This window comes from Peromyscus leucopus, chromosome 9, assembly GCF_004664715.2.
Source record: "Peromyscus leucopus breed LL Stock chromosome 9, UCI_PerLeu_2.1, whole genome shotgun sequence".
Classification (NCBI taxonomy): Eukaryota; Metazoa; Chordata; class Mammalia; order Rodentia; family Cricetidae; genus Peromyscus; species Peromyscus leucopus.
In genome coordinates this window covers 57,051,489-57,064,845 of record NC_051070.1, presented here as the reverse complement: position 1 = coordinate 57,064,845, position 13,357 = coordinate 57,051,489, and the positions used below count along the sequence as shown (strand labels likewise).

At 42.2% G+C, this 13,357-nt stretch overlaps 1 protein-coding gene across 1 annotated transcript in view; it reads right to left on the bottom strand.

Moving 5' to 3' along the window:
* LOC114707322 (disintegrin and metalloproteinase domain-containing protein 2) overlaps window positions 1–13,357 on the bottom strand; it is a 49,675-nt gene that overhangs the window by 32,471 nt on the left and 3,847 nt on the right. The window contains exons 3-8 of the mRNA XM_028890035.2: window positions 11,732–11,787; window positions 9,877–9,955; window positions 5,278–5,354; window positions 4,535–4,703; window positions 1,383–1,439; window positions 311–382 (exon numbers count right to left, since the gene is read on the bottom strand). Coding sequence (XP_028745868.1) covers window positions 311–382; window positions 1,383–1,439; window positions 4,535–4,703; window positions 5,278–5,354; window positions 9,877–9,955; window positions 11,732–11,787 — 510 coding nt within the window. The remainder of the gene's footprint in view (window positions 1–310; window positions 383–1,382; window positions 1,440–4,534; window positions 4,704–5,277; window positions 5,355–9,876; window positions 9,956–11,731; window positions 11,788–13,357) is intronic.

The following is a 13,357-nucleotide window of genomic DNA, read 5'->3' as shown; positions in this document are numbered from 1 at the left end:
GAGGTGTGGCCTTGCTGGAGGAAGTGTGTCGCTGGAGGTGGGGCTTTGAGGTTTCAAAGCTGAACGCCACTCCAGGTGCACTCTCTGCTCCGTGCTTTGGATCGCAGGCACGTGCTCTCAGCTCCCAGCTCTGGCTGGTCTATCTGCTGCCCCGGCCATGCTGTCTCTACCATGAAAGGAACTATAAGCCTCAATAAACTCTTCCCTCCATAAGTTTCCTTGGATACGGTGTTTTATCACAATGATAGAGAAGTGACTAAGACATAAGTGTAAAGAACGTTTTAAAAAAGGCAAAGAAGAAAATACTCACAGCATTTGCCAGTCCAATCAACTGGAAAATCTTTTCGGTGGCGATGGCTGTGTCAGCCCCAATACGTTCATACTGTAAAATAAAATTGCCGGATATATACACACATATGTTTGCTCGACATTGATGACTTCAACTCTCCTGTTATAAGTTTAATATAGCAAAATAACAAACTGTTTTCAATCACTAACATATTTTAATCAACATTACTTTATTATTCATACCATATAGTGTGAAAATGGAAAATATAAAAAGATCTGAAAAAAGTTACAAGATAGAATTCCACTATTAATAAATTAAGGATAATAGTTCCTGACAGAAAATATTTGCTTTAAATGATTTAGATGTGAATAATCTCAGTGTTTTGCTTGTGATGTGTGTATTGCAGTGCCCATGGAGGCCAGAAGAGGACACCAGATCACATGGGCTTGACTTAAGAAGCTGTTGTGAGTCACCTTGTGGGTGCTGGGAGCTGAACTCAGGTCCTCTGTCAGGACAGATAGCGCTCTTAACCACAGTCATCTCTCCAGCCTGAAGAAGTCACTTAAGACTGGGGAAATTCCCAGAATTTGTATGTGAAAAGCTCCCCAAATGGTACATACTGAGCAATTCCATTCAGACAACATTTTGGAAATAAACACCTTAGTGGATTATGAAGGCCAGTGGGATTGGGGGAGGGGTGTGTGTGAGACTAGAAAGCAGCATGCTGTGGTTCCTTGTTGGGGTTCAAGTATCCTGTCTCGTGACCGCATGGGCTGCAGTGTGCAGGCTGCTGAGCATTGCAGGTGTCTACATGAGCACACTCTCCTGCCAGTATGTATGAGGCTCTAGCTAGCCTCAATAAGTAGGTAAACAAAAAAATGAGAAACTACTGGCATCCAAAACTTCCAGGTTTTAACAAAAGGAATAATAGAGGAAAAAAGAGTGCAACTAATTGAGAGTTTATTAAAATCCACTACCGCAAGTTATTACGCAAAGTCAAAAATTGATTCCGTGAGACAGAGAATTGTTTTTCTTATGCTTCACTGCTCATAAAAAAAAATGAGCAGGACAAACACAACTGGAATACACTTACCATTTGTTTCTCAACTACAACATGTACTTCCAGAAAGTGAGGGGCACTTTGCTGTGGCTGAAAAAAAAAATCCACAGACTTGATGTCAAAATTGAAGAATGACTTCAATATTTTTAGTTTTATCGCTACTGCTAATGAGATGAATATGGTGAGATTTTTATATTCAGAAATAGAACCAGAAACATTACCAAAGCAGATCCTCCAGATCCCTTCTCTACCTGTTTCCCCGTTCCTTCTCTGCACCTTATCAGACATTTATCTTATCAGGAAGATAATCCCCCTCCCCCTTTCTCCATATTCTGGTTGATCTCATAAGTAGTTCTGTCAGCCAAATGGTATTCATTTTAAACTTCATCTTTATTTTTAAATAAAAACAACTTATGTGTACTCGTGTGTGTCTGTATGCACTATGTGTGCCATGTGTGTGCAGTGGTTCTCTTGGATATTTAGTCACAGTTATTCCCCAGAGCAGGTGGAGGAAAATTCGCCCACATTTTGCTCTTGATTCAACTGTTTTTTAGATACTAGATCTCTGCTCCACTTAGAGTTTATCATTCAATAATTTAGCATTCAGACATCTCCAAACCTTTCAAGTTCCCTTTCTGGCCCCAAGGTCCCATTTGCACGTTTATTTCTATGGCACTGGTGGTGTTCTGCGCTCTGCATGCTGCTATCTTCATATCTGGTGGAGACCTATGACCCCTGTCACCTGCACTGTCACACACTTCTTTGAATATTCTCCACTGTTCCACCTTCCAGACGAACATCCTAACTTTTGTAAACATCTCCTGTTAAAAGCATTGGGGCATATTCGGGGGGGGGGGGTGGTTTACACAAATTTTTTAAATTGTTATAAAATGAATAACTGTGATTTTATAACTAGGGTAGAAATTTATCCTTAAATGATTGTGACTTATATTTCTGAAGATGATGATAGACCAAAACTGGGTAAGGGAAGGAGGAGAAAGAGAATGGACATTGCCTGTTTCAAAGCAGTATCAGCCATAGTAATGTTCCATGAGGTGAGGAATGCAATACACATGAAAAGAAAAGCATCTTAACAGCATGAAATAGACTGGTAAAGGTTTGAAAGAGTTCTACGTTCATGGCTGACTACCCACTACACCAAGTGGACTGGGGCATCTGTAACTAAAACAGGACAGAGATTGAGTACTGGAAACGCAGGCAATACAGCCCCTCTGGAGAAGAATCTGGGGAGCTATTTGAAGTGTGAAATACAGTTAGCAGATGACCTGGCAATCCAAGTCCTAGACTATATAGAAGAGAAATAAAAAGCTTGTATCAACACAGACATTTCTTTACAAACGTTCTTGGTAGCATTGTATTCTTTAAATAGTAGGAATCACCCAGTTACTCACTTGATGATTACTTAAATGTGCTGTATCCCTGAAATGAACTATTACTTAAAGATAAAAAGAGACTGGTATTTAACAATACTACAACTATGAGCACATTGGTGGGTAAAATGTCACAAAAAGACCCAATTGATGATTCCATTTGTATATAATGTCCCGAGTCAGCAATTCTATAGCTACAAAATATTATGTAAGTAGTTTCCAAGAAAAGGCAGCAAAACAGGAAGAGATAGAGGCTGTGCTGGCAGATCTGTCACTGTTATTTAACTGTGACAGCAAATGCTAACGCGATACAGAGCAGCAGCGAGGGGTGCGTGTCTCAGTAAACCCTAACAGATGTGGACAGGCAGTCTGCCACCCACTCGTTAGCAACCACTAACATTGCTATGTTGTTCAAGTCAGCTTTGTATTTATTTCGCAATGTGACTAATATAATATATAATACAAAATACACAAAACAATATGTCATTTTAAAGTTCCCTAGGGGAACTTTAAAATAAGACTGTTTTGAAACACTTGATTAATAAGAGCGTAAGAGGAAGAATAAAGAAATAAGAACATAACAAGACTGAGACATGACAAGGTGGTAGATTTAACCCATAATTATTCTACATGTGTGCATTAAAACTGATGCCATGAATGACGGAATATGAAATTGCCACATTAAAAAGCAACAGCAGCCGGGCGGTGGTGGCGCACGCCTTTAGTCCCAGCACTCGGGAGGCAGAGGCAGGCGGATCTCTGTGAGTTCGAGGCCAGCCTGGGCTACCAAGTGAGTCCCAGGAAAGGCGCAAAGCTACACAGAGAAACCCTGTCTCGAAAACCCAAAAAAAAAGCAACAGCATGCTGTTTGAAAGAACCATGGTTCTTCACTTGCAGCTTTAAAATGCTCACACTGTACACATGTGAGCAGCTCTGATGACATTCAGTGACTTACAAACAAACAAAAACACCCAAAAAGAGACATGAAAGGAGGAGGCAACATATTGGGAAGAGGGAGGGACTGCAGATGGAGTGGGAGTGGGCTGAGATGAGGGGTGGTGGTGGACATGACCAACAGACATTCTATACATTATGGAATTAAGAAACAAAGTTATTTAAAAAGAGAAAACATGGCGCTGGAGTGATGGCTCAGAGGTTAAGGACATGGACCTCTTCCAGAGGTCCTAAATTCAATTCCCAGCAACCACATGGTGGCTCCCAACCGTCTGTAATGACATCTGGTGCCCTCTTCTGGCATGCAGGCATACATGCCAGCAGAACACTATATGCATAATCAATCAATCAATCAATCAATCTTTTAAAAAATACATGTAAATCCAGGCAGTGGTGGTACACTCCTTTAATCCCAGCACTCAGGAGGCAGAGCCAGGCGGATCTCTGTGAGTTTGAGGCCAGCCTGGTCTACAGAGCGAGATCCAGAACAGGCACGAAAGCTACACAGAGAAACCCTGTCTCGAAAGAGAAACACACACACACACACACACACACACACACACACACACACACACGTATGGAGTTGTCAAAGAATAAATAAAATTATTTAAAATAAAAATTATATAAATGAATAACAGCAGGAACAAAGAAGAGTCTTCACTAACAATATAAAGGAAGTGAGAGAAATGGGAAAAATCACAAAACTAGTTTTTAGGATTGTGACTGATACACTTTCGGCACATCCTTGTGATGTCTATGTGTGTGTGTGTGTGGGGGGAGTATGTAAACAAATAATTTGTTTATCAGAAAATCACTTGATACCATCTAATTAATCCCTACCTTGACACTTTGTATCTTGTACTTCAGGTTCCTTAGTTCAATATCCTTTTCAGTATAGAGTAAAGCGTCACTTTTCTTGGGTTCCAAATTATAGATCACATGTTCAAAACCAATGGATGATTCTAGAGGTTCGATTCCATAGCTAGCATTTCCAATCTGAAGGAAACCCCTGCCAAGAAACAAACAAACAAAAAATACAAGTTATAAATAAAACATTGCATATGAAGGTGTCCGTTAATTGCCGTGTAATTGATGCATTTTCCTAAGTTCACTAAGTCCCACTGTGCTACCGAAGAGCCACCAACTGAGAGGCACACAAGTGATACAATCGGAATATTCCAGCTATTAATATTTTATGACTTCTGTGGGGCCTCGAAATGGCTGGGTGGATGAGATCACTTCCGGCTCTTGTGGAGGACCAGGGTTTGGTTCCCAGCTCCGTATGGCCGCTCACAACCACCTGTACTTCCAGTGTGCTCATGTAGTGCTCATGCGGGCACACACATGTACACACAAAACTAACAAAATAATAAATCCCGAGAAACTTTTTATCAACTCCAAAGTTAAGAATAACTTAAATTCAGTATGAGGATAGAAGCTGTTATTTAAAATAATTTCCATTTATAATCCATTGTGTTCCACACATTTACACACACACACACACACACACACACACACACACACACACACACACACAATTTAAAGAAAACCACACCACTTTATATACAATTATGTATTACAACCTGAGTCCAGTACATGTGCTAACAATCACCATAGAATTTGGGTAACCTTCAATGGATCCTTGGAAGTAGCAGATATTCTGAAACACAAAAGATAAAATACACAATATATCCCCTGTCATACAGACAGCATTATCAGATACCCCGGACTGTTATCTATTTTGTGTGGATCCATAAGACCTAAGGGTCTCCGTCTCTCTCTCCCTCCCCTCCCCCTCCAGGATGTGGCATGGCAGAGAGACAATGTTTTCCAGTGGCTGCCTCTCCCCACCTACCCTAACTCTGGAGGATGTATTTATATCACTCCCATCTTGTTTTCCTTTGAGGACAGAATGCTTACAGACCGGAAGCTCCTTTTCAGGGAAGGGCGGGCTGAATCCACCTGGATCCAAGATGGCTGCCGGCCCGACCACGTGACAACCTCTAGCAGTACTGTAGTTTTGGTACTAAGTGACACACCCACCATAACAGAAAGTATTGGACCATAAAAGGGGCAAAGAGAGCCAGTGCCTGGGCTCCGGGAAAACCCAGGCACTGGCTTTTCTGTGTAGATAAGAAAATTTATCTGATAAACTTGAGCTGGTGAAACTTAGCCTAGGCTCCATCTTTGTGGCCCTGAACAGTCACCTCTCCAGGGCGAGGGCAATAATCTGTGGGTAACAGGGGAATCTGGCAGGAACTAAGACCCTTAAAGCTGGCAATCCAGATGCTGGCTCCAGATGAGTTACTAAAACAAGACTGGAAGTGCTTGAAGTTGATTTTTTCCAGTGCTGGGACTTGAACCTAAGACTTCCTGCATGCTAGGCAAAGGTGCTAGCTACCACTGAACTATGTCCGCAGCCCAAGGCTGGGAACTTTTTAAAGTTTCTTAAGTGTTTTTTATTTTGTTTTGTTTTCTTTTTTCTTTTTTTCTTTCTTTTTTTCTTTCTTTCTTTCTTTTTTTTTTTTGAGACAGGGTTTCTCTGTGTAGTTTTGGTGCCTGTCCTGGATCTCACTCTGTAGACCAGGCTGGCTTCAAACTCACAGAGATCCGCCTGGCTCTGCCTCCCGAGTGCTGGGATTAAAGGCGTGCGCCACCACTGCCTGGCTCATAAGTGTTTTGATGGCATCATTGAACATGGCCAGTATATGATTAAAAATACATTTGTCGGGTGGTGATGACAGTGCTGTGTGCCTTCAATCCCAGCCATTGGGAGGCAGAGGCAGGCAGATTTCTGTGAGTTTAAGGCCAATCCAGGCTACATATAGAGTTCTAGGCTAGCCAAGTCTACATAGTGAGATCCTATCTCAAAAAAAGTACATACACACAGAGATACTTAAATAATGGAGAAAAGTAGCACACAGTCAACACACACACACACACACACACACACACACACACACACACACACACCTAAAAAACAATTCAATCTTAAAAGAGAGGATTTTGAATTACGAAATACCCAAACAGATCCTAAAACCGTGATCAAGAATTCCAAGGAAAAAATGGGCACAATAGAAGATCAACTAAGAAGTCTGGAGAACTATGGAGCATAAAAAGTCAATTAGAACAAAAAAGTAGAATACACCAAGTAGGTTCTACTGCCCAAGCAAGGGTCAAGAAACCCTTCCAAATCAGTCCAATGGGAATTGCCAAGAAGGCCTCACTCGGCAGGGGAGGGGCTAGGAAGTGGGAGGAGATGGTAGAAGAACATCGGGAGGTGGAGTTACAGGACAACTTGGGGGAAGAAGCAGAGAGACTTTGGCAAAGTGGAGACTGTCCAACCCAGTAATGGAGGTTGAGAGGCCATCGTCCTCCCCTTCAAATTCTCCGAAGTGTCAAAGTTTGGACTTGCTTCATGTAATCAGAAGTCAAAGTCAGCACTGGTGTATCCCTCCACCTCTGATGTAGAAAAGTCCAAAGGAATTGGTTCAACTCTTACTTCAGAAACCTTTCATTAGCATCAACATTTAGTAAAGACCAAAGTGAGCCAAGAAGATGCCTCCTAGAGCAAAGATGAGGATGCTGAGCATCCTCCGGAAAGTGAACATTGATGTCTGCAGGATGTGCTTTCTGATTGACAGAACTGACTCAGGTCGCCCTGGAGAAAGTAGGCTGTCAAGAAGACAGTAACCAATCTCTTCTGGAATTTTATTTGCAACAGAACAAGAGAAGCGCATGCCCACAGGCGTGTTAAAAACAACAAGAAAGGTACAGATTGTAGGGAGAGAGCTGTGCTAGATTTGTGAACTCTGTGTTCAGCTTCCAAGTAGCTGGCTAGTTTGTGAGGGACAGGTAGGAAGCAGATGGATAGAAGATGTGTCCTGGGTCACAGCAGACATGGAAACTTGACCTCCAGAGCTGTCCCTCCAAGGCAGACACACTGGATTGCAGTACACTAAACAACGTGTGTCTTGGGACATTCTTAAGAAAAGGCAGCAACCAGCCAACAGGAAACAGAGTTGGACGGTGATGTGACCAGAGGGACAGGACATAAAGAACCCAGCATGTCCACTTTCTCTAGGGCTGACCATGGGCATAGTCCTAACCTTTAAACACAGGGTGGGCAGGAAGAGAGGACAGACCGCCAGGATAATCCAGACAGTTACTAGACAATTAATAAAACTTCTAACAATTACAAAGGTCAAGCGATGGAGACAATACTCAGATTGGTGACACGACATTATGCAAAATGTCTAATTTCAAACAAAACATTGCAAGATCTGTAAAGAAACAAACAAGCATGACATAACTGGGAAAGGAGGTACTTAACACTATCTCCCCATTTTCTAGAGGCTGCATGCTTAGATTCCCTGAAAACGCATTTGGTGAGCCCCCGATCCCTCATGTGATGGGATCAAGAGATGGAGCATGGGCCAAGGCAGTGGTGGTGCATGTCTTCAATCCCAGCAGTTTGGTGGCAAAGGCAGGCAGATCTCTCTGAGTTCAAGGCCAGTTTGGTCTACAAAGTGAGTTCCAGGAAAGCTAGAGCTGTTACACAGAGAAACCTTGTCTTCAAACACCAAAAACCCAAAATAAATAAATAAAATAAGAGAGAGAAAATGACAGCCTGGTCTACAAAGCGAGTTCCAGGAAAGGCTCAAAGCTACACAGAGAAACCCTGTCTCGAAAAACAAAACAAAGCAAAAGTTGTACCTTTGGGACAAGGAGACAGAGTCTAACCATACTCTCTGTGTCCCGGTTGCCCTTGAACTCCCAACTCTGCTGCCTCAGCCTCCTGAATTGAGATTATAGATATGTGTTACCATGTAGGCTTTTGCTTCATAGGATTTTGTTGCTGTTCTCATTGCTTATTTCTTGATATAGCCCAGGCTGGTGAACTCCCTATGTAGCTGAGGGTGACCTTAAACTCCTAAACTTCCTGCTTCTACCTCCTGTGTGCTGAGATTACAGGCATATGTCTTCATGTTCAAGTGTGGGCTATTGTGGTCTCTTGTCTGTCTTTCTTTCTCTCATATATACATAAACACATGCAAATCTCTCTCTCTCTCTCTCTCTCTCTCTCTCTCTCTCTCTCTCTCTCTGTGTGTGTGTGTGTGTAACACTATGACATCATTAAACCATATGCATTATTTATATACTAATATCGACTCATATGTGTCTGCTTTCTCTGTTGGACAACAGTTAAAGCAAGGTGTGATAGTGTCAGTTGTCAACTTGACAAAATCTAGAATCACCTGGGAGATGGGTCTCTGGGAATTATCATGATTTTGTTCATTGAGTTGGAAATAGCCATCTGCTGTGGGTTAGCACCACTCCCTGCCTGGGATTCAGGACTTTATACATGAAGAAAGGAAGCTGAGTTGCAGGATGCATTCATCACTCTTTGTTCCTAACCATAGGCACGATGTGAACAGCTGCTTCAAGCTCCAGCCACCTTGCTTCCCTCACCATGATGAACTCAGACTATGGAACCAGAACAGACTCCTTCTCCCTTAAGTTGCCTTTGCCAGGGTGTTCTTATCCCGGCAACAGGGAAAGAAATCAAGACACAAGGACCATGTCTGTTACTTCATTTTGTTCAAATCTTGGTCCCTACAAAATCATTATTTAGAAAATGAAAATTCAAAGGAGAAAAAAGAGAGAGGAGGAGGGAGAGTTGGAGGAGAGGAGGGGACGAGGAAGCAGCAAACACAGGGCAGGGCAATGACAAAAATACAAAGTGCGCTTCAGACATGGGTGAGCTCTGCAGCTCTACCCACATTTCTCAGTTGCTCCCCACCCCAGTGCAGATATCATTCAACAAAGCTCCACGTGTTTCAAATGTGTGAAATGTCCTATTTTCTTAATTGTTCATGACATTTTATGTGTTCTCATTTGGTCCTTGGGCAAACTTCAGAGGACACCTTGGGGTCCCCTTGTTTTCCCAGATACAGCTTCCCCTATTCAAATTATGGTTTACACACGTGCGCACACACACCATCGGGGAAATCAATAGCTTGGAAACACTACAGTCTGATTTGGTTTAGTAATCACCTTCCAATGAGATAAGCACATCTCACCAGAAGGAAATTATTAAGTTTATGTCACAACAGAAGAGGACATCAATGCTGCACACCCTAGGACCACACCACCAAGGCAGAGCGAGACGGAACTCATACCTGAAAATGATGATCAAGAGGCCTCATGATTCCTGCATTGTCATAACTGTAAACTCTGAAGTTGGGAGGCAAGAACGCTCTGCAAAAGCCAAGAGAAAATATATTTAACAGAAAATTGCTTCCCACATGATTAACTTTTCATATACATTATCTATAAGTTTGAAGAAGATTTCTTCAGTGTCTAGATGTTTTACCTCTATGTTAAGTTTCCCACAAATCGCCATTGCTATTGCCTGCAAGCCACTCTAGCCTCTTCCCATCAGAAACCAAATAGACAAAGATGCTTGCTCTGCCTGGACCGTGGACAGGAGGAGTCTGTCCATCCCCGGCTACTTTTGACATGAATACACAGCAACCCAAAGTATCCTACAGTCAGTTGACAGCTGACTGCCAAGCAGCCCCAGCATGGCCAAGAGTGAGGGGTAAGGGTAAATGCTGAGCCCAACTCAAAGATCCTCAAGGGATCAGACAGAAACAGCCACTGTGTCATCCCCAAGGCCTCTGCATCCCACAGAGAGGTGGGAGAGGATCATGGGAAATAAGCCATTTCCAAAGAGAGGTCTCCGTGTCCCACAGAGAGGTGGGAAAGGGTCACAGGAAGGAACAGTGACAAAACAGGGTTTGGAACAGTGGCTACACACACATGGAAAGGTAGGTTCAAAGCTCGAATCTTCCACAGAGAAGAAACAACAGTTAAATAAGCAATGTAGTGTAAGGAAAAACTTCTCATGTTGAGAAGTTAAAAAAAAAATAGGGCTGGAGAGATGGTTCTGTAATTAATTATAAGCATTGTCCATTCTTAGCACCCACATGGTGACTCATATACCTCTGTAACTCCAATTCCAGGGATTCTGATGCCCTCATTTGGTCTCTTGCAGGGCCTGTGTGCTCATAGTGTACACACATACACACAGACAAAACACAGGCAGAAAATAAAAATCTTTTTGGAAACATTTAAAATAAAAATTAAAAAATTAAATGATAGAAGTGAAGTCATAAAAGATATTTGCAGAGCACTAAGGTGTGTGTTTGTACAGAAGTTTAAATATGAAAAACAGTCATATGCTCATTGAAAACAATCTTTAAAACTGGACCAAAAGAAACAGTAAAATGAAAGCTAAAATCCAAGGAAATCACCACGCATGGAGCATAGAGTCAAGAAGCGTAATGGGAAAGATGGGCATGGATCAATACATGCCCATCAGAATGGCTTCAGTGGACAGATGGATGAGTCAGTCACTCAAATTCATGGCAAACCAACCCCCCCCCCCCTTTGCATGCCCACCAGCTTCCCAAAGAGGTGGGTGGAGTGAGTTATCCCGTGGCTTCACGGGGCACTTGCGTAATGGTGTAATGGCTCTGTACACATCACAAGTGTCCTGTGGTGGTAAGCATGAACATAGCGCCAGTCTCTTTAGTCATATGCTGGTGGTCAGGTTGGAAACGAAACAGCCACAAAGGTAACTGGAGGGGGTTGGAAGGGCTGAAAGCAGACCAACGATGCTGGCTGCTGCTGCTGGCTTCAGCCCCCAGAAGCACAAGGTCTGGGAATTTGTTCCAGAGACTTCGTAGTCGTTCAGACATAAAGTTGGAGAAAAATGAAGCACACATCAAGGAGTGTGGCCTGTGCCTGTCACTCCAACATCTGGGAGACTGTGGGAGGGGTAACAAGTTCCAGACCAGCCTTGGCTACACGGAAAGACTGTGTCTCCAAAGGAAACAAACAAACAAACAAACAAAAAAACCAAAGAGAAACTAGAACGTTTTCAAACATAAAATCACCACACTGTAGGGAGTTACCAACAATAGTGATTAGTGAAATAAAGGCAGTTGACGAGATAGGACAGCCACCTACTTTTGCATTAGGTTCAGAGTGTATGTTTTCCCTTCAAATTTGATATTGTAGGCCACCTGGAAGGAGAACATATTTAAAAAACAAGGAAAACAGAGAGTTAGAAAGGGAAACACTCTTTTAACAGGGATGCTTCATTCCAAAATTATAATACAACAAAAAGAGAAAATATATAATCTAATGTTGACTTACTTCAATGAAATGTAATGTTAAAAATATAAGAGGACAGCCGGGCGGTGGTGGCGCACGCCTTTAATCCCAGCACTCGGGAGGCAGAGCCAGGTGGATCTCTGTGAGTTCGAGGCCAGCCTGGACTACCAAGTGAGTCCCAGGAAAGGCGCAAAGCTACAATGAGAAACCCTGTCTCGAAAAACCAAAAAAAAAAAAAAAAAAAAAAAAGAGGACAGAAAAACAAATGGCTGTAATTTATTATCCATTAACTTACCCAATCAGACAGATCTTCTAAAAAATGGATCACTTTTTATCCAATAACCGAGTTAGCTTGCTAAAGATTGGGATCACTATAAAATTTATAGTTCATATGGCAGGAGATAGCAAAATCAGTTTCACAAACAGGAGAGCGAAATGCCAACAGCATAGCCTGCGGTATTTGTAGGTTTTATAAAATTCACTCATGGTTTGGGTCCAGAGCTCACCAACCACTATATTAACATGAAGATTTAGAGACATTCCCTGCAGTTATCAGTTCTCAGAGACTTGACGTCTCTTAGTCCACAAGTGTATAATTAATAACATACCTCAGTATATTAAGGTCTTCTGTCTCTCCCTTCTCATTTTCCTGTGTTCCATTAGAAGATTATGTATTTGTGAGATTTACTTACAATCAGATCTATATGTCATATAAGTTACATCCTTTTTATAAAATTGTGCTTTTGTACTTTTGCCTTTGCCAAAATAAAAACACACTGTGTTTTGTACTTTGTTTGTGCTTATACAATTTTCTGCTGTTGGATATTGGTCTGACTGACAGATTTTGTTTATAGTTGCCTCATCTGTAAATAATGATAGTTTCCCCCACTTCCTCTCCAGTTCTTGTGCTTAGCTATTGTTTCTCTTTTCTCTCCTTTTTGCACGGGTTGATAAGTACTTTCAGGACAATGGTAAATAAAAAATAACACAGGCAACTTTACTTCCTTCAGGTTCTCTTATATGATATTTCCAATAGTTCAATTTTATGCTATTTTTAAAGGACCTTGTAAATTCTCTGTAAGCTGCTTTGTGGTGGTTTGAATGTAATTGGCCCCCACAATCTCTTAGGGAGTGGCACTGTTAGGAGGTGTGGCTTTATTAGAGTTGGTACAGCCTTGTTGGAGAAAGTGTGTCACTGTGGGCATGGGCTTTGAGGTCTCTTACGCTCAGAAAACTGTCCAGTGTCTCAGTTCACCTCCTGTTGCCTGCAAGATGTAGGATTCTCAGTTACTACTCCAGCACCACGCCTGCCTGCTGCCACGCTCCTCATCATAGTGATAATGGACTGAACCTCTGAAACTGTAAATGAGCCACTCCAATGAAATGTTTTCCTTTATAAGAGTTGCTGTAGCCTGGCATTGATGTCACACGCCTTTAATCCCAGCACTTGGGAGGCAGAGGCAGGCGGATCTCTGTGAG